Raw genomic sequence first — 27,105 nt, 5'->3', positions numbered from 1 at the left:
ATAAATATTTTTGTGGTGTTAACTTATGGCTGCTCAGCATTTGTGTTTGATATATTAATATATGATTCCTTTTTACCTTCAAAGATTTAAATGTAAGTTTCTTGAAGATAGTCAAAGCAGTATGACTCCTTTAATTACTGCCAACATTTTCATATTTTCTATAACATACTTTTGTGATCCATCGAAACAGATAAGCCTGTTACCCTAACTTGAGGGTTAATTTTTATTTTTATATTTTTAATTTTTATTTGTCCTGTAAATAGTAGGTCTTCAAAAGTTTAGAAATAAGAGCTTTATTCTAGTTAGATGAATTTTTTGCTGTCTCTGCTATTGCATATTAAAGAAATTAAGCCTCTTCAAGGAGTTTTTAATCTTTCTTCCTATTCGAAACTTATTTTATGGCCTTTGTGTTGCCCATTCACTTTTGAAACTAGTGGATGTGGTGTCAAAAAAGGCATAAATTAAATGCTTTGCAGCCTTTTCCTGCCCTTAAATTGGGTATCTTTGGTGTAGGAGCTGCATAAGAAACAATAAAAAGAAAAAAAAAGAAATTTAGTTGGTTTGTTCAATTTTAATGATAGTTTATAAATACCACATTTCTTATAAAGAATTCACATTTTTCACCTCATCCCTTTTGTTTTTCAGTATGTGCAACGTATAGAGAAACAGTTTCTTTTGTATGCCTACTGGATAGGCTTAGGAATTTTGTCTTCTGTTGGGCTTGGAACGGGGCTGCACACCTTTCTGCTTTATCTGGTAAGAATAATTTTCTTTTAATAAAAAGTTAATTATAATTGATTATATATTACATGGTCATCTCAGCTGGGCGCAGTGGCTCATGTGTGTAATTCCAGCACTTTGGGAGGTTGAGGCAGAATAATCCCTGAGGCCAGGAGTTCAAGACCATCATGTGCAACATAGTAAGACCCCCATGTCTACAAAAATATTAGCTACTTAAATATTAGCTGGGCCTGGTCACACACGTCTAAGTCCTAGCTCCTCAGGAGGTTGAGGTAGGGAGGATGGCTCGAGCCCAGGAGTTTAAGCTGTTATTGTGCCACTGCACTCCAGTTTGAGTGACAGAGGAAGACTGTCACTTAAAAAAAAAGTCATATAAAAGACTTATTATATGGGCCGGGCGCTGTGGCTCACGCCTGTAATCCTAGCACTTTGGGAGGCCGAGGCGGGCGGATTGCTCAAGGTCAGGAGTTCAAAACCAGCCTGAGCAAGACCCCGTCTCTACCAAAAATAGAAAGAAATTAATTGACCAACTAAAAATATATATACAAAAAATTAGCCGGGCATGGTGGCGCATGCCTGTAGTCCCAGCTACTCGGGAGGCTGAGGCAGGAGGATCGCTGAGCCCTGGAGATTGAGGTTGCTGTGAGCTAGGCTGACGCCACGGCACTCACTCTAGCCTGGGCAACAAAGCGAGACTCTGTCTCTAGAAAAAAAAAAAAAAAAAAAAAAAAGACTTATTATAATTCCTAAAATATTAGATACCTGTATATTTGACTTTCAGATGGAAATTTTGCCTTGATGTTTTATCAGTAAACAATTTTATTTATATAATTGAAAGGTTATAACTTGAAATTCAGATATCTGGAAGTCATCATCATTTCTTTAAACATCACTAGTAAAAGTATTTGTTTGATCAATGTTAAATTTAATGAAAATCAGCAGGGAAAAATGACAGTTTAGGCGACCATCAAATATAATAACTTGATTTGAGTACAGTGTAAATCTAGCAGTTTGCAGAGACTAGATATCTAGCCAAAAAGGAAAAGTTAAATACTGTTTATGCAAGAATAGTGATTGCTAGCCAGAAGGAAAGAGATGAAGGGAAAGTGAATGGTTTCATTTTTCCCCTGGCTTAAGGGGAGTTAGTTGGACTGCTAGGTTAGTTGGTTAATTCTATTAATTTTAATGGACAAAAAATGGGCCTCAGGAGGCTTGTTAATTCCCCCAAAAAACTATAGTTGTGTGTCCTTGCAAATAAGAATTTTTTTTTCTGACAAGTAAAGATCTATAGTATTCATCAGATTCTCTAAATTCCATAAAAGGTTAAAAACCATTTTAGAATTTTTTTTTCTAAGCATGTCAGTATTTGGCTGCCACTAGGTGGCATTGTTAATTCAACCAATATACTATATTTTATTTGCACGTTCTGTTCTATATAAATATATGTATGTAGGCCGGGCGTGGTGGATTACGCCTGTAATCCTAGCACTTTGGGAGGCCGAGGCGGGCGAATTGCTCGAGATCAGGTATTCGAAACCAGCCTGAGCAAGAGCGAGACCCCGTCTCTACTACAAATAGAAAGAAATTAATTGGACAATTAATATATATAGAAAAAATTAGCCAGGCATGGTGGTGCGTGCTTGTAGTTCCAGCTGCTTGGGAGGCTGAGGCAGGAGGATCGCTTGAGCCCAGGAGATTGAGGTTGCCGTGAGCTAGGCTGACACCACAGCACTCACTCTGGCCTGGGCAACAAAGTGAGACTCTGTCTCAAAAAAAAAAAAAAAATATGTAGAACAATGTCACCCAATAACCAGCCATCAAATGGCTCTACTTAGCTTGGAGACATAATTCTGTTATTTATCTGTATTTATGCTTACCTAATACTACTTAATGCATGTAGGTGAAAATGATTTTTTTTTAATGATTTCCTACATTTATTAATTAGTTTAGCAGTTATCAGTCAGCCTTTTTTTTTCATTGTGACATACATATTTACATGCAGGACATAGTCGGGTATAATGCCAAACTTACTTTAAAGAATTCTGCCCTTTTCTTCAATATTCAAGAATATATATACCAAGTGATTGAAACTGAGCTATGTGATATTTGGCAAATTGGTTAACTTTTAAACCTCAGTTTATTCAACTCTAAATGAGATAATAATAATAGTACCTATCTCATGAAGCTCTTTAGAGGATTAAAGTGAAATAACTCTTATAATTTTCTGCTCGGTGCCTAGCAAATATAAGGTGCTCAGTAAGTGATTGCTGCTATTATAATTAGCATTATCACTATTCTTAATCTGATTTAGTTTTTAGAAGCAATCATTTTAAATTTATATATTTTGGCAATTCTTAACAAGTTAAAAGGAACATTACCCACAATTGAGTTTGGGGGGTTTTTTGTTTGTTTGAAACAGAGTCGTACTCTGTCTCCAGGGCTAGAGGACCGTGGCACAGTCATAGTTCACCGCAACCTTGAACTCCTTGGCTTAAATGAAACAATCCACTTGCCTCAGCCTCCTGAGTGACTACAGGCACATGCCACAGTGCCCAGCTAATTTTTTTTTTTTTTTTTTTCAGAGTCAGGGTCTCACTGTGTTACCCAGGCTGGTCTTAAACTCCTGGCCACTAGCAATCCTCCTGCCTTAGTCTGCCAAAGTGCTAAGATTATAGGCGTGAGCCCCTGTGCCTGGCTTCTTTTGATATCTATCTTGGGCAAGTTACTGATTTCATTCATTGATTTTACTCTTATGTTTATACATAAATCAGGTGTAAAAATGCTTCTGTACCTGGCACATTTTTTCAAGATAGCATCTTCTAAGAACTCATCTGTTGGATGGATATTAATTCCCAGAAATTCATTGGCAGATTTATTTTACTCTTAGCAGGCGTGCAGCAGGTTTCCTTTCAGAATATTCAGTACTAGCCAGGCACAGTGGCTCACGCCTGTAATCCTAGCACTCTGGGAGGCCAAGCGGGAGGATTGCTTGAGCTCAGAGGTTGGAGACCAGCCTGAGCAAGAGCAAGACCCCATCTCTACTATAAATAAAAAGAAATTAGCCGAACAACTAAAAATAGAAAAAATTAGCCGGGCTCGGTGGCGCGTGCCTGTACTCCCAGCTACCTGGGAAGCTGAGGATCGCTTGAGCCCAGGAGTTTGAGGTTGCTGTGAGCTAGGCTGACGCCATGGCACTCTAGCCAGGGCAACAGAGTGAGACTCTGTCTCAAAAAAAAAAGCATATTTGGTACGAGTGATTCAGGAATGCTTGTTTACTCTCTAAGGTAGTGGTAATTTTACCCACAGTAAAAACATTAAGTTAATGTTTGCGAAAAGGAAACATAGCTGTTGTTGATTTCTTTGGTGCATCTTGATGCAGCTTGTTTGTTTGAGCCAAAATTTCTACCTCAATAATGGTCTATCTAACCCATGGCCAGAGAGCACACTTTTTCTATAAAGTGCCAGATAGTAGCTATTTCAGCATTGTGGGCCAGCTATACAGTGTCTGTGCAATTACTCAGAGCTGTCATTGTAATGAAAAAGCAGCCATAGATAGTATATAATGAATGAATGTAGCTGTTTTCCAATAAAACTTTATATTGACAAAAACAGGCAGCAGGCTGCACTTTGTAGTTAACCCCTGCTCTAACTCACTGACAGTAGTTATACCAGAGGAAGCACCTGGAGCCTGGGAGCCTTAATGAGCTTAGCCATCTCCTAAGGATTTTTACACAATGCTTTATGCATTTGATTCATCCATTAGCCAAATAATTACTCTCATTTCTTTCTTGCTGGTCAAGAAATACTAAGTTTAACATGATTATTTGGGAAAAATATAGTTTTGCACGTGCTTGAGTTGTATAGAAAACCATAAGGGAAAAAGAAATGAGTTTTCATGAAAAGAAAAGCAGAAGAAGTTCTTCTAAATGAGCTACCTGATGACAGCAAGATTTGGTTCCAATTTCATGTAACCATTGTTCAGTTACTGTTTATCAGTTTTTATAACATTGCACCATTTTTGTAGGATGAACAAGTCTAGAGATCTAAAGTATAACATGAGAACCATAGTAGTCAAATTGTATTGGATTAGGGATTTTTGTTCAATAAGTAGATTTTAGCTGCTCTTATCAAAAAAAGTAACTATGTAAGTGGATAGATATGTTAATTTGCTTCACTATAGGAACCATTTTGCTATCTATATTTGTCCTGTAACGTCATGTTACAAATCTCAAATGTACACAATAAAATTTATTTTTAAAAAACATTTAGATGTTATAAAAATTTGGGAGAACTGATGGGGTTATTTCAGTAGCCACTTTGTAGTTATTTCTCATTAACAGAGAAATATGATTCATAATTCTATAAACAATCGAGTTTACAAAAATAGGAACTTTGGTACTTCATAAAGAAAAATGTATCCTAGACATACTCCTTATGTGTATGTACATGATGATTCATCAAGTTACAAGAAGATGATTAAAGAGCCATTTGTAAACTGAATGTGCCATTAATGATTTATAAAGTCTGTTCTGTTTAGCAATAACAAAGAGAATGAGTTCATCAGCTACAATGTAGTCCTATGGAATGTGATGTAAGTATAGCTTTTGACACTAGGTGGAGCAGTTTACTGGACAAAGGAAGCCTTCTATTCCTTTCAAATAAACCCAACTTTTACACAAAGAACTGTTAAGAGAAGAAAACTATCAGAATTTTATAGTTTCAAATGATACCCAAATATTTAGCTATAAATGGAAGGCCAAATATATTTTACAATTTTTCTCTTGGCCATATATTTTAACCATGGGACTTTGTCACACCAAGGATTAAAATAGGAGGGAATTTTGCATGTTTTAAGCATTAGAGTTGTCTTTTCTAGAAGCAGTTTGGAAATAGAAAAGTTCAGAACTATTCAATTATATTATAGAATAGATCAAGTTTTATTATAAGCTATAACATCAAGATGTTATCCTTTAAATATTTAGAGCGATTTTTTTATATGAGAAAAAATATTTGACTTTTTGTTATACAAAGAAAGAAAGTTGTGAGATATTTGCCTCTGTGTAAGATTCAGAGGCTTGTTTCTGCTTTAAAGTTCAGGTTTATGTCATCACTAAAATATGTGGTAAAAATTATACATTTAAAAAATCTGACATCTTGACTGCTTTGTCATATAAACGCTTCTGTATATGGTACCCTGATTCCCTTAATGAACAAATACTTCATAGTATTCTATGTTGTTTTAAAGCTGTTTTTTTCTTAGGTGTAGACATTTCTGATGCTTTCTGACTCTTGGCTACTGCTGAAAGTAAATGTTATATGGGAAACTTCATGAATATGGACTGAAACTAAATACTGATTTAGTTTCAATAAGTGAAATACTATAATAATTGTTAATGCCATGAGGTGGAATAATTCTTTTTTAAAAATTGTAAACCAACTTCTTCACTATCTTTTCTCCTTGACTTCTAATTATTGCTTCATTGCTCACCTGCCTATCCCTCTTTTAAGGCAAAAAAGGAAGAAATTGCCAAAAGTTAAGGTTCTGGTGTGACTTGATGTTACTCTCTAAAGGTATAATAAATATAGTTATAAGCATGCAATGACTCAGGGCTCTTTCAGGAAGACCAGTAGGCCCTTCTTAGAAGAGGTCTGTTTGCCTTTTGTTTGATGAGGGTATGAAAGCCCTTCTCCCTGTCTTTCTCCAAGGAATGACTCATGTATTAACTCTTATGAACATCACCACATCAAAAGAAGAAACCAAGGTCTCTGGGACATACGGCTGGGTTTTTGCCAAGCAAAAGGAATATGCACAGACTGGATAACTTCCTGCCCTTAACTCACTATTTATAATGTATGTTTCAATGAAAGCCAAGAAGATTCAGTTTAGTTTAAATCTGTTCTGTTGGGCATAAATTTTAAACAATTTATACTAACCTTTTTTTAATAGCTCTCTCCGTAAATATGTAGTCCATTTTTCCTTGAATGCTTAAGTCAACTTTACAATCAAAAGTTGCTTTGGTTTAGAGGAGACAGTAACTTATAACTTAGAGCATGAACTAACACTACATGGAGTTTATGCTTTTGTTTTGGCTAGTGATTTTATACTTGCACTTTTACAATATAATCTCATATTCTTGCCGTGTAACCTAGGTAGCACAGGTATTATTGTAGTATTATTAGGCGTTTTGTTAAATGAAGAGGATGAGATAGAAGTCAGATTACATCTAGTACATTACCAACAGATTTAGAAAACTGAAACCAACATTAATGCCCAGGTTATTGCTTTTTGACATATTGTACTGCATTTTATAAAGCGGGAGCAGGTATATAACTTGGGACCTTCTTCATAAGAAGAATATAAACACTAGTTAAACTTGTCAATGCCCATTTGGAGTCAATAGGTTTATACTTTAGCCTTCTAGAAGTATTTGCTGTAGACCATAAAACATAAATTGTTTTCTTACTCTGATGAGAATAGCAGTGATTAAAAAAAAATTGAGAAGAATTCCTGTGTTTTCAAAAGGGTTTCTAACATCCCCTAAAAGAAAACAAAGGTTTTGCAAGTCATACAGACAACCATTTGTCATCCCCTTTTGTTTATTTATCACCCAGATATTCCTAATGAATCACATTCCAGACTAACCACTGACTGCTTTTGTTCCTTAGTGAAGGAGTGTGGCAAACAAATGTTTTCCCAGTGAATCAGCACAGGATTCTTAACTTTATTACCTTTGCCTTAAACTTTCCAGACAAAACTTATTGGAAATTTTGCCTTTGGGATCTCACTTAACTTCTGTGTATAGGTGATGGATTAGGCTATGAATTGACATTACAGATGTTGTACAAACAATTCCCGTCTCTAGGAATGTTTTATCAGTTCTGAAGGAGCCATTTGAAGTGGAAGAATGTATGTCTGTCTCTCCTGTCTGCTCATCTTTCTTATGAATACTCATACTCACACACATATTCTTCACTTTTTTTGTTGTTTTGGTTTTTTTGAGACAGGCTCTTGCCCTGTTGCCCTGGCTAGAGTACAGTGCGTCATCATGGCTCACAGCAACCTCAAACTCCTGGGCTCAAGTGATCCTCCTGCCTCAGCCTCCCAAGTGGCTGGGACTACAGGCATATGCCACAATGCTTGGCTAAGTTTTCTATTTTTTGTAGAGACAAGGTCTCTGCTATGTTGCTCAGGGTGGCCTTGAACTCCTGGCGTCAAGCACTCCTCCTGTCTCAGCCTCCCAAAGTGCTAGGATTACTGCTCTCTTAATGTGATATCATATTCTTTATCTTGGTTGAATAAAGACACTTGGGTAAATCAGGCCCATAATTAATTATTATGATTGATTGGGGTTTTTAGTTTTTAAAAGATGTCTCTGTAAGAAAGGGCCTAACTCTCTGTTTTTGTAGATTGTATACTGTATTTCTTTTTTTTTTTTTTTTTTTGTGAGACAGAGTCTCGCTATGTTGCCCAGGCTAGAGTGAGTGCCGTGGCATCAGCCTAGCTCACAGCAACCTCAAACTTCTGGGCTCAAGTGATCCTCCTGCCTCAGCCTCCCAAGTAGCCGGGACTACAGGCATGTGCCACCATGCCCGACTAATTTTTTTTTCTATGTATATTAGTTGGCCAATTAATTTCTTTCTATTTATAATAGAGATGGGGTCTCACTCTTGCTCAGGCTGGTTTCGAACTCCTGACCTCGAGTAATCCGCCCGCCTCGGCCTCCCAGTGCTAGGATTACAGGCGTGAGCCACCTCACATGGCCTGTATACTGTATTTCTTTATGAAACATAGACATAGTATAACCTTTTGAGTCCTTTGAATACTACAAAGTATATAAGGAAGGTATAATTATAATAAATCATCAGCTACTCTAGTATAAATTCAAATAATTTAAAAAGTATAAAATACAGAAAATGGTTTATTTGTTTAAAATGAAGCAGCAATATACATACTAATTTATCGCTTTACTAATATAATTTTTCACGGTTAAAGTAAAAACATATTCACCTGTTCCTTACAAAGACCCTAATTTGTGTTTGTGGCACCAGAACTTATATCTCTGGGTTTATGTAGATACTACATTATTATCACAGTACCACTTAAAAAACTTCTCTACCAGATTAGGAAATTTTTATTTGGTATAATTTTAAGAATGATGATTTTATCTGTTTAGGACAATTTTTTAAAATTCTGACTATTAGAACTAATAGTATATTACTGTTCCTAAAGCTAGAGTAAAAATTAATTGCATACAATTATCTCAATTTTTTTTTCAGTCACTAAAACTTCCTTTTTTATACTATCATGAAAGAATATAAATGTGGAAATGTAACTTTTTAAACTTCTCTAAAAACAGTTTTAAAAAGTTAAAACATCTTTTTCCATAGCAAATACCTACATCTGTTCTTATTAGAAATCTTACTCTTTGATCTAACTGTGGTTTGCTGTCACCCAGATGTACTCTGGCCTCGCCAACTACTATATGATTTATTCTAGACAAGGCAAAATTACTCCGTTATCAAACTTTGGAAAATATAATGTAATACAGCTCATGAGATTAGATATATGGCACTTTGAAATGAAGCAAAACCAGATGTCTAATATGTCACAAATAGCTGAGCTATCTTGTTGATTTGATTTCATTTAGAATGAGTGTACTGAGTTACCAAAAATTAAAAGAACTTTTTTGCCATTTTTCCTTTAAGAAGTACTCCCTTTATTGATCTTTATCTTTCTACTTGGTACATCCTTTTAAATGTGTTGAGACTCTTCTAAAGTCTCAGACTGCATAGCACATAGTCTGTCTTGGCAAATGTTCCATGTGTACTTGAGGAGATTATATATTTGGCTACTGTTGCATAGGGTTTTCTATGTTGTTCAGATCTTCTATGCTCTTATAATTATGTCAGTCTACTTATTTTATCAATTAATGAGAGATGGGTGTTGAAATTTTCAGCTATAATTAGGGATTTGTTTATTTCTCCATTTAGTTCTGTCAGTTATTGCTTAATGTATTTTGACACTGTTATTGGGTTCATCCACATTTAGAATTGTTCTGACTTCCTGAAAATTAACCCTTTTACCAATATCAAATGTCCCTGTTCATCTTTGATAATATTATCTGTTCTGTGATCTACTTTATTTATAGCCATTCCATCTTTTTTATTATTATTTTTTAAATGGTTTATCTTTTTTCATCTCTTTACTCTTACTTTCCTGGGTCTTGATATTTCAAGTGGGTTTTATATAGACAGCATGCACTAATCCAGTCTGATAATCTCTGCCTTTTCATTCATGTTCATCCCATTTGTAATTAATGTAGTTATTAGCATGGTTGGGTTTAAGTCTACCCTTAATTATTTGTTGTATCTACTCTTTTATTCCTTTTTCCTCTTTTCTGGCCTTCTTTGGACTGAACATTTTTTCAGCATATCATTTTATCTATTGGCTATCTATCTATCATTTGTTATACTTCTTTTAAAATTTTTTAGCATTTGCCCTAAGGTTTGCAGTGTGCTCTGTTAACTTATCAGAATGAACTGTTAAGTGTTATTTTATCATTTCATATATAATGTAACAACTTTATAATAGTATTCTTTGTTTTCTTCCTCCCATACTTTATGTTTTTGTTGTCATACTTTTTTTTTTTTTTTTTTTAAGACAGAGTCTCACTTTGTTGCCCAGGCTAGAGTGAGTGCCCTGGCGTCAGCCTAGCTCACAGCTACCTTAAAGTCCTCGGCTCAAGCATCCTTCTGCCTCAGCCTCCCAAGTAGCTGGGACTACAGGCATGCGCCACCATGCCCGGCTAATTTTTTCTATATATTTTTAGTTGGCCAATTAATTTCTTTCTATTTTTAGTAAAGAAGGGGGTCTCACTCTTGCTCGGGCTGGTTTCAAACTCCTGACCTTGAGCGATCCTCCCGCCTCGGTCTCCCAGAGTGCTAGGATTACAGGCGTGAGCCACAGCACTGGGCCTACTTCTAAATATGTAATAAACCCACAGTTCTTTGTTATAGTTTTTGCTTTACACAACTAGTTATCCTTTTTTTTTTTTTTTTTTTTTATTGAGACACAGTCTTGCTCTGTCACCCTGGCTAAAGTGCAGTGGCTCACTGCATCCTCAAACTCCTGGGCTTAAGCCGTCCTCCTGCCACAGCCTCCCAAGTAGCTAGGACTACAGGCGTGCACTACCACACCTAGCTGATTTTTCTCTTTTTTGTAGAGATGGGGTCTCACTCTTGCTCAGGCTGGTCTTGAAATCCTGGCTTCAAGCAATCCTCCCACCTCGGCCTCCCAGAGTAATCCTAACGCTGGGATTACAGGGGTGAGCCACCACACACCCAGCGTAGTTATTTTAGATTTTAAAAATTAAAGAGGTTAAAGTTATCTAAAGAGGTTAAAATGAGGGTGAAAAGTCTTCTGTATTTCCAGTATTTGTCACTCCTTTACGTAGATTCAGGTTTCCATCTGGTATCATTTTCTTCCATCTGAAAACTTATTTTAGCATTTATTATGGTATATATCTGCTGGAACAAATTTTTTGGCATTTGATTATCTGGAAATTTTATTTCATCTTTATTTTTGAAATATATTTTCCCTGGGTTCTAGATTCACAGGTTTGTTGGTTTTTTTCTTTCAGCACCTTAGAGAAGTAATACTATTGTCTCTTGGTTTGCATTATTTCTGATGAAAAGGCTTATCTATTTTTCCCTATAGATAGTATGTTATTTTTATCCCCTCTGATTTTTTTTTTTTTTTTTTTTTTGAGACAGAGTCTCGCTTTGTTGTCCAGGCTAGAGTGAGTGCCATGGCGTCAGCCTAGCTCACAGCAACCTCAAACTCCTGGGCTCAAGCAATCCTGCTGCCTCAGCCTCCCGAGTAGCTGGGACTACAGGCATGCGCCACCATGCCCAGCTAATTTTATATATATATATATATATCAGTTGGCCAATTAATTTCTTTCTATTTATAGTAGAAATGAGTTCTCACTCTTGCTCAGGCTGGTTTTGAACTCCTGACCTTGAGCAATCCGCCCGCCTCGGCCTCCCAGAGAGCTAGGATTACAGGCATGAGCCACCGGCCCGGCCTCCCTCTGATTGTTTTTAAGATTTTCCTCCTTATTGAGTTACAGCAATGAGATTATGATGTGATTGTGGTGATTTTCAGCAGTTGAATTATATGTTTTATTTTCTTTGTGTTGATCCTGATGGGGGTTTGTTCAGGTTCTTAGATCTGTGGGTTGATATTTTTTCATCACATCTGCAGAATATTTGACCATTATTTCTTCTGGTATTTTTCTGCACATCCCTTCTCCCTTGTGATTTCAGTCACATTTATATTAGATTAATTGGTATTGTCCTACAAGTCACTGAGATTTCTTTTTTTCCAGGTTTTTCTTTCTGTGAACTTTAGTTTGGATGCTTTCTATTGACCTATCTTCAAATTCTCTAATATTGTCTTCTGGAATGTCTAATCTGCTGATAATCCATCCAGTGAATTTTCCACCTAGATACTATATTTTCAGCACTAGAAGCTCCATTTGAATTTTTTTTAATAATTTCCAATTCTTTTTTTATTGTATTTATGTTTTCCTTTAAGTCAGAGATCAGCAAACTCGTTCCATAAAGGGCCAGTTAGTAAATATTTTAGGCTTTGTAGGCCATAGGGTCTTTGTTACAGCTAGTCTCACTAGTTGTAACAATAACTAGTTTCATTATTATAGTACAAAAAGAGCCAGAGTCAATATGTAAATAAATGTATTCTTTCAAACTTTATTTACAAAACAGGTGGTCCACTTGGTTTTGGCCTTACAGGCTGAAGTTTGCTACCTCCTGCTTTAAATTCTTCAATATATTTATAGTCACTGCTTTAATGTCCTTGTCTCCTAATTCCATTATCTCTGACATTTTGGGGTCTGTTTCTGTTGACCAGTATTTCTTCTGGTTATGAGTCATATTTTCCTACTTCACATATTTAGTAATTTTTTTATTTTTTATTGAATGCTGGACATGTGGTGTTAAATTGTTCCTTGTAAGGATTTTGTTATCCTCCTTGATAGAGCATTGATATTTTTAATTTTTGTTTTGTTTTGGTGGGCAGTTAAGTTACCTATGGATTGGCTTGATCTTTTTCCTTTTTTTTTTTTTTTTTTGAGATAGCTTCTCACTCTGTCACCTGGGGTAGGCTGCAATGGCATCATCATAACTTATTATAACCTCAAATTCCTGGGCTCAAGGCATCCTCCTGCCTGCCTCAGCCTCTCAAGTAGCTGGGACTACAGGAATATGCCATCACACCCTGCTAATTTTTCTAAATTTTTGTAGAGACAGGGTCTTGCTCTTGCACTTGTTCAGGCTTATCTCGAACTCCTGACCTCAAGCCATCCTCCTGCATCGACCTCCCAAAGTACTAGGATTACAGGCATGAGCCACCATGCTCAGCCACAGCTTGATCTTTTTAAGGCTTATTTTAAGCCCTATTAAGGCGGATCTAGAGTAGCTTTCACTATAGGGCTAATTTAGTTCTACTACTAAGGCATGACCTTTCTGGGTGTGAATGGTTGAGTCTCTTCTCTCTAGCTGGTTAATCACAACTATTTCCCAGTCCTCTGTGAACTCTGAGAATTGTTTAGCTTACAGTTCTCCAGTAATTTAGTTGTTTTTACATGGCCTGATGTAGTGTCACCTTAGCATTTTGCAATGCAGCTTTGTATGCCAAAGTGTCAAGCAGACAGACTGGAGATTTCCAGAGTTCTTTCTCTCTTGTAGCTCCCTCTTCGCTGGTATTCTGCTCCACAGATTCCAACTGCCTCAGCCTCCCTGAACCCTGATCTCCTTCTCAACTCAGCAGGAACTCCATGTTTTGCTTGGGCTCTTCCTCCCACCAAATTTTGGCAGACAAAGAATGTGTCTGCAGACAAAAAGCTGGAGTCATCGTATGGTTTCCTCATTTGTATCCTTTCTCTCAGTAATCAGAAGCCCTGTACTGCCTGTGGTACAATGTCTGAAAATAATTGTTCCTTATATTTTGTCCAGTTTTCTAGTTGTTTGCTGTAGGAGTGAAAGTCTGGTATCAATTACTGTATCATGCTCTCAAGCAGAAAACCTTCAGCCACAGGCCAGGATCCCTAGGCAGGATCCCATGAGAGTTGGAACCTGTTTCTCAGTACATGTATTAATTTTATATTTTATGGTGGTTCTATCCAGTTAGCCTTTTCTGTTTATACTATAGCTGTGCGTGTCTTTGCCTCCTTATTTCTATGTTTAATACTGCTAAAATGTGACTTTCTTATTTGATACATTGTAGTAGGACTTGTACTTTTTAGAAAAAACACTTAAAAGATTGAATTATGTGTAACTTTTAGAACTTCTAATCAAAATTATTTTTTTAGTTTTTTTCTTTGAATTTTTCATATAAACTTATAATTATTTCATTCAGATTAGTTATGTTTAAGAACCATTAAGCTGTCATGTTGAAAAGAACTTGACAGGTTTTCTATCAGTTAATATAGTTTAAACTAAAATGTCAAGGTATAGGCTGCTAAACAGGGTCTTGACAATGAACAAAGGACAAGAAACTGAGTTGTTAGTGTTCATTTTGTATGGCAATCACCACATCTTCCTCTAAGGCTGAGTAATCATGACTTATTAGTGCAGTTATGGAAAATATATATTGGTTTAGTTGAGTGAATGAACAGACTTCTTTAAAATAGAGAAGTCTCAAATCAGACTTGAGAAAAAATTCTCATCAGATTGTTGAAAATTGCCATTTTAAAAATCACTAAAAATTAAAACTATGAAGAACTTTTATTATTTTATTGGATAATGTGTTTAATCTGTTGGGATACATTTTTTAATCTATATTTCTGTGATGAAAGTATAGTTTTTTCCTTCCTGTATATCCCAGAAATGTTATTTTAGCACCTAGGGCAGTTCCATTTTTGTTCACTTAAAATTTATTTCTAGAGTTCAGTTGTAGCCTGTACGTGTAGTCAAAGAGGACAGTTACACTGGGACAGCGTAGACAAACTCTTAAATTTTTTTCTTCTTTTTCTTGGCATTCATATGTTCCTCTTGTGTTTTCTGACAGTAAAGGTGGAAATTACTTTTTTTTGTTAATTGCATCTGATAGTTGTAACTATGTGAGGAGAAATATTTCACTTTTTATGCAAGTTATTCTGAATATCACAAGCTTTACGCTCAGCTTTTTTTGTCGGATCACAAAGTAATACTTTTTCCCTCAACTGTGAAATCTCTTTTATTACGTGTAAACTATTCGAAGAAACACTTAAAGATTTCATGGTTAATTATAGTTTTTGAGAAACTTGAATAATCAAAAGCATTCTTTTAAAAATCTTCTATAATTATTCTAAACTCATATATTAATATTTATGCATTTCTGAATTAAAACCCAAGAAAAAGAGCAACAAAGACTAAAACTTCACATGGATTTTTTTGGTCCAGAAAAAACCTAATAATTAACTAATTCAGTGCTAAGTGTAGAACTTTATTTTTTGGATTTTATTTTAGCAGAAATTGCCTATTGTATTTAGGAATAAACATAGCTTAGATTTATGAACAACTTTTTTGTATTAAAATGAAACAAAAAATTTTGTTATCTTGATAGTAAATAGGATTTCTTTAGTGTTTGATTTTCATCATTACATCTTATATACTTTGAACCACAAATTCTTTTACCATGTGATCTTAAAAGATTCTTTTGTGCATAGACACTACTTACTTTTAGGGGGGACTGACTCATTTATGAAAACCAGTGGAGAAATTTTTAATAGAAACTTTCAGATTCAGAAAGGTCAGATTCACACAATACGGTTAGTAATAAAATCTTGTGTATGTAAGTAATTTTACTCCACTAATAACATATTTTTCTTCCTAACAGCTGATGACTATATGCTAGAGGTCATCTATCAAGGGACTTAGGAATTTATGTTTTAACCAACTCCCTAGTTGACTCTATGCAGACACCTCATCTTATGCTTTTGGGAACCACTGTGTTTAAGACTTTATCACACATCTAAAAATTAATACTTTTTAATTTATGTGATTTTTGTTAATTGGTAATATTTCAAAATAAAGGAACAAAGAAATAAACATTTCCATAGAAAAAATTAATTTCTCAGCATTTTTTCAAAATTTAAAAAGAAAAAATAATGGGAGGCCAAAGTGGGCGTATTGCTCGAGGTCAGGAGTTTGAAACCAGCCTGAGCAAAAGCAAGACCCCGTCTCTACTATAAATAGAAAGAAATTAATTGGCCAACTAATATATATATAGAAAAAATTAGCCAGGTATGGTGGCGCATGCCTGTAGTCCCAGCTACTCAGGATCGCTTGAGCCCAGGAGTTTGAGGTTGCTGTGAGCTAGGCTGACGCCAGGGCACTCACTCTAGCCTGGGCAACAAAGTGAGACTCTGTCTCAAAAAAAAAAAGAAAAGAAAAGAGGAGAGGGGGGAAGTGAAGGGAGGTGGAGAGGGAGAGGTAGAGAGAGGAGAGAAAAGATTACTTTAAAAGAAAAACTCACTGATACTGTTTTCACAGTTTTAGTTTTGTTTTAGGATTTCACTGGGAAGGTTAAATGAGGTAGTTATTTCACCAACTCAACTGTTTTTATGTAAGGACAAAAAGTGATAGTCTCAAATTGTGCCTAAAAGAGCAGGGGTTGAGGAAGTGTTTATCACAGAGTTAGCATTCTATCTATCAAATTAGAAATATGAATAAATAAAAAACCAGATCAATGGTTGGCCAGGGATTAGGATTGTGGGGAGGGGATTGACTACAAAGGAACACAAGGGATCTTTTCACAGTGATGATCTGTATATTGAATAGTTGTTGTTATATGGCTGAATATATTTGTTAGATTCATTGAAATGTAGACCTAAAAAGAGTGACTCTATTTATAAGTCAATACATCTGAATATTTAAAAAACTCAACCAGGAAGATATCTGGGAAAGGATTATTTTCTCACTTTGCTAACTGTATTTTGAAATAATTTATTTAGACAGAATTTTGTTCCTCAGAAGCTAAGATTTTTCTTATATAGTGATTCATGTGCTAGTAAAATAACTTATATATTGATAATTCCTTTTTAAATAATATTTTTCATCAGAGATTTTTTTATTTGTTTTATAGGGTCCACATATAGCCTCAGTTACACTTGCTGCTTATGAATGCAATTCAGTTAATTTCCCTGAACCACCCTATCCTGATCAGATTATTTGTCCAGATGAAGAGAGCATTGAAGGAGCCATTTCTTTATGGAGTATAATCTCAAAAGTTAGGATTGAAGCCTGCATGTGGGTAAGATATGCATTTTCATATTTGTCTAAAACTAACCTCACCATCTTGATACTATGTTGTACCTTATTGAAGTGGAATCCAAACATATACTTAGTCAGTAAATGATTCATGAAGTCACCAACTATCTACTTCCAAGGCAGAAGAAATCTTCTAGGGCTTCTCCTATTTGTGAATGTGATTCAGAAGAGAAGTGACAATGCCAAATAGACAACAGCAGGGAAAAGGAGTACGTTATATGGATTATATACTGTATTCTTACTTGTAAACTAGAGAAAAGAAAATGTTAAAGTCATAAGGAAGAGAGGATATATTTATTCATTAAGGGGAAGTAGATCATCGAAGGGTCTTCATCCTTGCTGTTTTCACATTGAGTAGGCTGAGGAGGAAGAAGAAGAGAACAGTTTAGTCTTGTTGTCTTAGGGGTGTCAGAGGCAGAAGAAGTGGAGGAGGTAGAAGGAGAGGCAGAATAGTTCAAACCTATGTTGTTCAAGGGTCAACTGTATACTACTTTGTAAAATTTGTTCCAGTGTTTATATACCTGATAAACACTTAGCAAATCATTATATATATATATATATATACCAATGTATTAATACATATTAATACAAAATACGTATTAATTGACTGTTTATGTTATCAGCAAGGCTTCTGGTCAACAGTAGGCTATTAATAGTTAAGTTTTGGGGGAATCATTTACATCGGTAAATGTTATATGTCTCACTTCTGGATTAAAATACTGTGTGTTTTCTTAGAGGACTCATTTCATTTTCAGAGTCACTGTGAAGTCAGACATTTCTTGGATAATATCTTTAATGGCAAATGTATTTTAATACACACACAAAGCTTTTTTTTTTTTTTTTTTCTATTTGAGACAAGAATCTCACTCTGTCGCTCTGGGTAGAGTGCAGAAAGTCATCTTAGCTAGCTCACCACAACTTCAAACTCCAGGGCTCAAGCTAACCTCTTGCCTCAGGCTCCCAAGTAGAGAGCTCACCTACAGGAGCTCTCCACAACGCATGGCTAATTTTCCTATTTTGTTGTTGAGACAGGGTCTTGCTCTTGCTCAGGCTGGACTCGAACTGCTGAGCTTAAGCTACCCTCCTCCCTCGGCTTCCAGCCTCCCAGAGTGCTAGGATTACAGATGTGAGCCACCGAACCCAGCTGCTTTTTTTTTTCTTGCTGTTTGCTTAAATTCATTCATGAGTCCTTCACTGAGGAAAAATTTGTATGTTAAAAACTTCTGTTATCGGCCGGGCGCAGTGGCTCACGCCTATAATCCTAGCACTCTGAGAGGCCAAGGCCAGAGGATTGTTTGAGCTCAGGAGTTTGAGACCAGCCTGAGCAAGAACAAGACCCCGTCTCTACTAAAAATAGAAAAAAATTACTTGGACAGCTAAAAATATATAGAAAAAATTAGCTGGCCATGGTGGCGCATGCCTGTAGTCCCAGCTAATCGGGAGGCTGAAGCAGGAGGATCACTTGAGCCCAGGAGTTTGAGGTTGCTGTGAGCTAGGCTGACACCACGGCACTCTAGCCTGGGCAACAGAGTGAGACTCTGTCTCAAAAAACAAATAAAATAAAAATTAAAAAAAAAAAAAACTTCTGTTATCATTTGAATTTTTTTTAATTCATCATTTGGGTTTGTTATATTCCTCTGATTTTTTTTCCCCTAGCAATTTCTAAGGAAATTAAAGATTGTGGAACCAAGCACTTAAAAATCTTAACTCATCAAAATGTACATGAATACCATACCCTCAGAAGAGGCAGAATTTTTAAACATAGTAAGTGTTAGCAATCACATTTTGCTTTAAAAAATTATAACAGAGCTGGAGCAAGAGCGAGACCCTGTCTCTACAAAAAATAGAATAATTAGCTGGGCATGGTGGTACGCCTGTAGTTCGAGCTATTAAAGTGGCTAAGGCAGGAGGATCGCTTGAGCCCAGGAGTTTGAGGTTGCAGTGAGCCATGATGACAGAGTGAGACCCTGTCTAAAAAAAACGAATTATAAAGGAAATGCCATATGTTCAATTTGTTGACTATGAAAGACAGGAAAAATTGTCATGTTTCCTGTTGCTGTTTTATAAACACTGGAAACACAGATTCATTGTACTAGTTACATATGTTTTATAAATTTAACAACATTAGTCTTTTGATGAAAAATTATTATTAGAGACTTAATTAAGCACAGGAAGTAACAGAACAGCTTGAGTAATTTTCCTCCCCCCCCATTAAAAAGAAAAAAATTATTTTTACAATAACAGAAGACACTTGGAACATGCTAGAAAAGGGATTGTGTATATAAATTCACTTTTCTGTTTTTCTTATTATTATTTCAAAAATTACTTGTGGGCCAGGTACAGTGGCTTTTGCCTATAATTCTAGTACTCTGGGAGGCTGAGGTGGGAGGATTGCTTGAGGTCAGGAGTTTTGAGACCAGCTTGAGAAAAATCTAGGGTTCCTCCCAGTCTCTACTAAAAATAGAAGAAAATTAGCCAGGCTAATTAGCCAAAAAAATTAGCCAGGCACAGGCTTGTAGCCCAGCTACTTGGGAGGCTGAGGCAGGAGAATGGCTTTAGCCCAGGAGTTTAAGGTAGCAGTGGGCCATGATGACACCACTTCACTCTAACCAGAGCAACAGAATGAGCGTGTCTAAAACATAAATTAAAAAAATTACTGATGTAGCTGGATGAACACTAATGCCAGCAAAGAAAACACCATCCCAGTTGGCAGTGATAACTAACCTCTTCCAAATTCCCATAGTGTGTATTATCTGTAGTATTTATTAGGCCTGGCTTTATATATGCCTTAAATTAGTTAAGTTGGCTAGTATAATGGCTTTCTTCCCCAAATAAAAATTTAGGATCTTAAAAAATACAAATTGTACCTTAAATGTGTTGCCTTCATAGCAATAAGCATTAAGTTTTGCACATATTATAGGAATGTCGGTAAATACTGATTAATTGGTCAAATGTTTGTTTGATTTTTCTTGTTTTCTTCTTTGTAACTATCTCTTGTCATGCAAAAAAAATTAACATATCAGATTATGCTGGTTCTTTTTCACATTTACAAGGACAGTGTTTTCAACAAATGCTTCTGTGACAATTGAATATCCACATGCAAAAGAATGAAGTTGTACCGTTACACCATATTAAGAATTAACTCCCGCCGGGTGCAGTGGCTCAAGACTGTAATCCTAGCACTAGGAGGCCGAGGCGGGGCGGATAGCTGAAGGTCAGGAGTTTGAAACCAACCTGAGCAAGAGCGAGAACCCTGTCTCTACTAAAAATAGAAAGAAATTAATTGGCCAACTAAAAATATATAGAGAAAAAATTAGCTGGTCATGGTGGCACTTGCCTGTAGTCCCAGCTACTAGGGAGGCTGAGGTAGGAGGATCACTTGAGCCCAGGAGTTTGAGGTTGCTGTGAGCTAGGTTGATGCCACAGCACTCTAGCCCGGGCAACAGAGTGAGACTTTTTGACTCAAAACAAACAAACAAACAAAAACCTCTTGTACATCTATAGTCAACATCCACCTCAAAGAGGCCATATTATCCTCATAACACTGGGAATGTCGACCAGTATGTCTGTCTTACCTTGAATTGAGCCTTAATCATAATAGTTTCTGAGAGAAAGAAAGGGAAAAAAAAAGCCTCTTGTACATCTAAGGACACTGTCAAGAGAGTGTAAAGGCAACCTACAAAATGGGAGAAAATGTTTATTAATTATAGATCTGCTAAGGGTTTAATATTCAAAATATTAAAGAATTCTTACAAGCCAGCAACAAAAAGAAAACTCTATTTGAGTAGACATTTTTCCAAAGAAGATATACAAGTGGCCAAAAGGCATATTAAAAGATGCTTGAGGCCGGGCGCTGTGGCTCACGCCTGTAATCCTAGCTCTTGGGAGGCCGAGGCGGGCGGATTGCTCAAGGTCAGGAGTTCAAAACCAGCCTGAGCAAGAGCGAGACCCCGTCTCTACTATAAATAGAAAGAAATTAATTGGCCAACTGATATATATATAAAAAATTAGCCGGGCATGGTGGCGCATGCCTGTAGTCCCAGCTACCCGGGAGGCTGAGGCAGAAGGATCACTCGAGCCCAGGAGTTTGAGGTTGCTGTGAGCTAGGCTGACGCCACGGCACTCACTCTAGCCTGGGCAACAAAGCGAGACTCTGTCTCAAAAAAAAAAAAAAAAGATGCTTGACAGCCTTAATTATTAGAAAAATGCAAATCCAGACTGCAAGGACATACCCCTTCACATCCATTAGGATGGCTATTATATTTTTTATTAAGTGGAAAATAAATGTTGGTGAGGATGTGGAGAAATTGGAACTCTTATGGTGGCAATTAAATATTGTTCAGCTGCTGTGGAAAACAGATTGGCAGTTCCTCAAAAAGTTAAACGTAGAATTGCCATATGGCTCTCTTCCAGTTCAACTCCTACCTGAAAGAAATGAAAACAGGGAGTCAGGGAGTCAAACAGATATTTGTACTTCACTGTTTAGCAGCATTATTCAAAGTAGCAAAAAAGTGAAAACTTAGTGCTACTCAATAGATGAATGGATAAACAAAATGTGGTGTGTACATGCAGTGGAATATTATTCAGCCATGAAGAAGGAAGAAGTTCTTTCTGATAAATGCTACAATTTGGATGAACATTGAAGACATTATGTTAAGTGAAATAAGCCAGACATAGAAAGAGAAATATTGTGTGGTTTCACTTAATGAACTGTCTAGAACAGGGATCCTCAAACTTTTTAAACAGGGGGCCAGTACATGTCCCTCAGACCATTGGAGGGCCAGACTATAGTTTAAAAAAAACTATGAAAAATTCCTATGCACACTGCACATATCTTATTTCGAAGTAAAAAACCAACAGGCAAAAACACCCACATATGGTCCTTGGGCTGTAGTTTGAGGACGCCTGATCTAGAAGAAGCAAGATCATAAAGACAAAAGTAAATTAGAGGTTATGGGGTATGAGAAGTGAGAAGTTAATGCTTAATGAGTACAAAGTTCCTATTTGTATGATGAAAAATATTGCCAATAGTGATGATTGCGCAACTGTGAATGCAGTTAATGCCAATGAATTCTAGAATAATGGTAGTGAAGTTGGGAGAACCTAATCATGGTGGCCATGATTCTCATAGTTTTCCCTTTCACAGTTTTCATTCTTTCTGTGTCCACATTTCTTTTTGTCCCCAGGAGAGTGTCTTGTTTGATTATAAAAGATATCTTGTTTAAAATTTTTATCTAATTTGTACTTTGCAAATTAAAATATCTTTACAGACTTCGCTATCCTAAATATATTGAATCATTAAAGTCATTAACATACCTAGTACTTCCAATTACAAGGTAAAGAATCTCAACTTCAGTTTCAATTTGTTCTTATAGGCCTTTAGAGCACGTAAATTGCTCTAAAGGATAATCTATCTAAGGATAATGTGGAGTAAAGGGAGATGGTGGTGAGGGTGGCATTGGCAGGAGGGCAGAAGAGAAAATAGCATATGTGATAACTTTAAGATAGAAAGCATCACCTTTTAAGGCTATTTATGTAGCCTTAGCTGTTAGTTAATTATTACTGTTAGTTCATGTATTATTATTGTGATGTTGGTAGTGGTAGTAGTAAAATATACATAACATAAAGTTTACCATTTTAATCATTTTTAAGTGCAGAATTCAGTGGTGTTTAAGTACATTCACAATGTTGTGTAACCATCACCAGTATCCATTTCCAGAACTTTTTGTCATCCCAAACAAAAAATCTGTATTCATTAAACAGTGACTTCTCATTCCCTCTTCTTCCCCACCCCAGTAGCCTGTATTCTATTCTGCTTTCTGCCTCTGTGGAGTCATCTAGAATTTGTCATTTAGTGTCTAGATGGCTTGCTCCTTCCTTCCTTCCTTCCTTCCTTCCTTCCTTCCTTCCTTCCTTCCTTCCTTCCTTCCTTCCTTCCTCCCTCCCTCCCTCCCTCCCTCCCTCCCTCCCTCCCTTCCTTTTCTTCCCTTTCTTCCTTTCCTTTCTATTTCTTTCCTTTCTTCCATCCCTCCCTCCATTCCTTCCTTTTTCTTTCTTTTCTTTTCTTTTTTTTTTTTTTCGGACAGAGTCTTGCTCTGTTGCCCTGGTTAGAATGCAGTGGCATCATCATAGCTCATTGCAACCTCAAACTTCTGGGCTCACGTAATCCTTGTTTCTTGGCCTCCCAAAGTGATGAGTTTACTGGTGTGAGCCACCATGCCTGGCTTGTTTCATTTAGCGTAAAGTTTTCAAGTTTTATCAATGTTGTAATAATGTCAGAATTTCATTCCTTTCTAGAGACATTTAAAAGCTGACCTGAGTGGAAGCTGCAAGCAGATTTTCTCTCTTATTTGCAAAACAATCTGGTGATTTTACCAGCTTGGTATAATTGTTTTTAAACATCGCTGTAAGAGCCCTGAATTTCTTAGTGGTTTCAAGGTTGTCCTCCAGAGGTTAGATAAACCTCTGCTTATCTAACCTCTGATTCATATTTGTGGTTGGAGTATTTAATAGAAAAATTACTTTGTGTTTAGAGAGTATTTAACACTGATAATATAAAACTGCTATAATTTCTGAGTCATCAGCATATATAAAAATTTCTGCTCTCCAAATTTTCATCATTAAACTTTCATTTCTCAATATAAAAGCACAGTGCTGCTGATTTATCTCTGAGTCAATTTGACAAAACTTTTTTTAAAAAAAAGAGATAGGGTCCCACTGTTACCCAGGCTGGAGTGGTGTGGCGCTATCATAGCTCACTGCAACCTCAAGCTCCTGGGCTTAAGTGATCCTCCTGCCTCAGCCTCCCAAGTCCCTGGAACTACAGTTGTGAACTGTAAGTGCACTAATTTTTTTGTTTCTTTTTAAAGATGGAGTCTTAGCCAGGTGCGGTGGCACATGCCTGTGATCCTAGCACTCTCAGGGGCCAATCCTAGCACTCTGGGAGGCTGAGGTGAGAGAATCACTTGAGGTCAGAAGTTCGAGACCAGCCTGAGCAAGAGTCTTATACCCCATCTCCACTAAAAATAGAAAAAATTAGCCAAGCAACTAAAAACAGAAAAAATTAACTGGGCGTGATGGTGCACACCTATATTCCCAGCTACTTAGAAGGCTGAGGCAGGAGGATCACTTCAGCACAGGAGTTTGAGGTTGCTGTGAGCTAGGCTGATGCCATGACACCCGCCCAGGCGACAGAGACTCTATCTCAAAAAAAACAATAAAAAAAGATAGATCTTGCTCTGTTGTCCAGTCTAGAATGCAGTGGCTTGGCCTCCCAAAGTGCTGGGATTATGGGCTTGAGGCACCATGTCTGGCCAACAAAACTTTTTTTTTTTAAAGTTACATTTATTCAGCGACATGATCAGACTGTTACATTTAGCAATCAACAGCAGGGATGCCAAAAAAAAAAATCTACATTAAAACCCTTTCTTGGAATGCTTTATACTTTCCACAGAACAGAAACTAAAATAACCTGTTCTTCAATTAGTCACAAATACAGTCCTTGAGAACAAAACTTTTTAAAAGCACAAAAATTCAAATTTTTTCTCCTTCTTAAAATCTTTGAATAAAATCAATACTCTGGATGATACTATGTTTATCACTTGGTTTGCATATTTTGTGCATATTGATGTCTTCTCCAGTTCAAGAAGCAGAGACATAAGGGCAATAAGTTGGTATGTAGTAGATAGTTTTTAGTAGAACTTTCTGAATAAAAATACCACTTGTCTTTCTTTGGCAATAAGGAAGCAAATTAAACCTCAGTTTATGGTTCTAGTGTCCTCCAGTTTTTGTTTTGTTTTGTATATAAACAAATATAAAGAATTTTATATTTGAATTTTATACAAATGTCACATATTTGAATTTTATGAAGAATTATAAAATTGTTTTATAAAAGTGAGACTTCAGTATCTAATTTGAGATAACTTACTAAATAAGTTTCTGTATCTAGGATATAATATGTTTTAGAAGACCTACCTAGATGACTATATTTATCTTTTATTTTATTGCATAATAGAATACTAACTCAAGATTACCATTCTTGTTTCTTGCTAATATGGGAAAACATGAGCAGAATTAAAGTATTGAATATAACAGTAATTATGGTAGCTATGTATAAGACAGTACATAGCTCTTGATTTAATTTCAGTCCATTGTGTTACTTCCTTTTTAACTTTAAGGAAACTTGTCATGAGTTTGAATCATATGATTGCCTTCAGAGCAATTAAACATTTGACTTAACATTTGAACTTAAGAGAAGTTCATGTGTTGAATAAAATGTTGTAATTACTTTTTTTCCTACTTTTTATTACAGAAAATTTTCCCCAAAGTACAGAAAATTATTAAATGAACTTAGTATACTCTCACCCAACCAAAGCTAATATTAACTCACAGCTAATATTGTTTTATCTATACTGTTCCTCACTCTCCACTTCAGTTATCTGGAAGAAGACCCCCACATATCATATCACATTTCATCTGTAAATATATCAGCCCTAGAACCTAAAATAATTATCATACCTAAAAGAAATTACACTAGTTTTATAAAGTCCATCCATTATCCAGTTGGTGTTCAGATTTTCCTCATTATGTTTATTTCTTCGTTTTTCTTTTCACATTTATATTAAAGAAACTGCTTTGTCAAATAGAGTTTTCCAAAGTCTAAGTTTTAGTGATTATATTCTAGTTGGTGTAATTTAAACATGTTCCTTGTGTTTCCTGAGACTTGATAGACTGAAGGACTTGAAGTTGTTTTTTCTTGTTCTTATTTCTTTTACAGGAATATACTTTGTAGCCTTGTGTATTTCTATCATGAGGCATAATAAATATCCGGTTGTCTTTCTTTTGTTGTGATATTAGTACCATTTATGGCCCATTATATAAGTCTGTTATTTTATTAGGGGTTAAAAATGGTGTTCCAATTATGCTTTTTTTCCCTTAGTTATCAGCTGGAATACTTTTATTAAAGAGCAACTTTTCCTTATCACGAATTTAGTTACCCTGAGATATATAATTCATATGGGAAAAGGATAAATGCTTGATTCTTTCCCTTTATTTACTGATTTTTTAAATAATAAGCTGGTTCTTTAGTATCCTCCAAAGGTGACCAACATTAAGTTTTCTTGTTTAGCAATACATGATTTGTATTTTATTCCTATATCCATGTATGTACATGTCTCTTCCCTCCCTTCTGTTTTTTAATTTTATAAATATAGTCTTATTCTTCTGACACTGAAGTATTCTTTTTCAAAGCTCTTATGTCACATGTGGATATTGCAGTTACACTTGATTCCACACATTGGGAACACAAATGTTTGAATTTGATAAGGTCTCTTGGGGATTCTTTTCAAGGCATTTAGGGAAAAAGCCTTAGGACAGAGCAAACTGAAATACTTAATCTTACTTTTTAGAACTAGCAAGGTTTTTTCATTCTCAGTATGTGTCTCAAAGTTGAAAATTTCCCTAGAGACTATGTGCCTGTTGCATTATTATTTATCCTGTTTTTAAGCCATTTAAGTCTAAACCAAGTTACTGGTTCATTAACCTTTGTTTTCATACCTATGTCCTAAGTTGATTGAAAAAAAAAATTATCTTCAAAAACAAAAGTCCACAAAGTGACTGAAACATGAGTCACTCAGTATCCTGAGGAAATAAACATTTTTCCTGTAGTGAAGATTTACCCATCCTAATGTTGTTTTCAAGGGGCTTCCTGACCATAATTTGTTAAAAGTTTAACTGAACACAAAAAAAGTTGCATTGAGATTAAAGCAACATCCACAATTCCAGAAGATTTCCTAGGGAATATTTATCTAACAACTGTACTAGTGAATTCTTACTACCATATCATTTAGATATTGGAAAGTAAGGGGAAGACTGACCAACAAAAAAAAAAAAAAAAGGAGTCTAAGTAATGGTGCTAGAGAACTAACCTTAATTTAATGTTTACAATGTGCCAAGTACTGAGAGTTTTATGTGTATTGTCTTGCCTGGCATCATACAGGTCAGAATTATGGCCAGGATTCCAACTCTTACTCT

The 27,105-nt window shown here is 35.9% G+C and overlaps 1 protein-coding gene and 1 non-coding gene across 3 annotated transcripts in view; both read left to right on the top strand.

Annotated features, from left to right (window-relative positions):
- The window catches only part of VMP1 (vacuole membrane protein 1), a 116,547-nt gene that overhangs the window by 28,743 nt on the left and 60,699 nt on the right, over positions 1-27,105 (top strand). For both annotated transcript variants that reach the window (XM_012770917.3, XM_012770984.3), the window contains exons 5-6: positions 646-756; positions 16,889-17,056. In XM_012770917.3, coding sequence (XP_012626371.1) covers positions 646-756; positions 16,889-17,056 — 279 coding nt within the window. The remainder of the gene's footprint in view (positions 1-645; positions 757-16,888; positions 17,057-27,105) is intronic.
- Positions 401-533, top strand: LOC142862326 (small nucleolar RNA SNORA13). Its single transcript, XR_012913391.1, has one exon. It is a non-coding gene; the product is annotated as a small nucleolar RNA SNORA13 (small nucleolar RNA).

The sequence above is a fragment of the Microcebus murinus genome, chromosome 18 (assembly GCF_040939455.1).
Source record: "Microcebus murinus isolate Inina chromosome 18, M.murinus_Inina_mat1.0, whole genome shotgun sequence".
NCBI classification, from domain to species: domain Eukaryota; kingdom Metazoa; phylum Chordata; class Mammalia; order Primates; family Cheirogaleidae; genus Microcebus; species Microcebus murinus.
The sequence above is the reverse complement of the archived record's forward strand: the minus strand, read 5'-3'. Positions and strand labels throughout refer to the sequence as shown.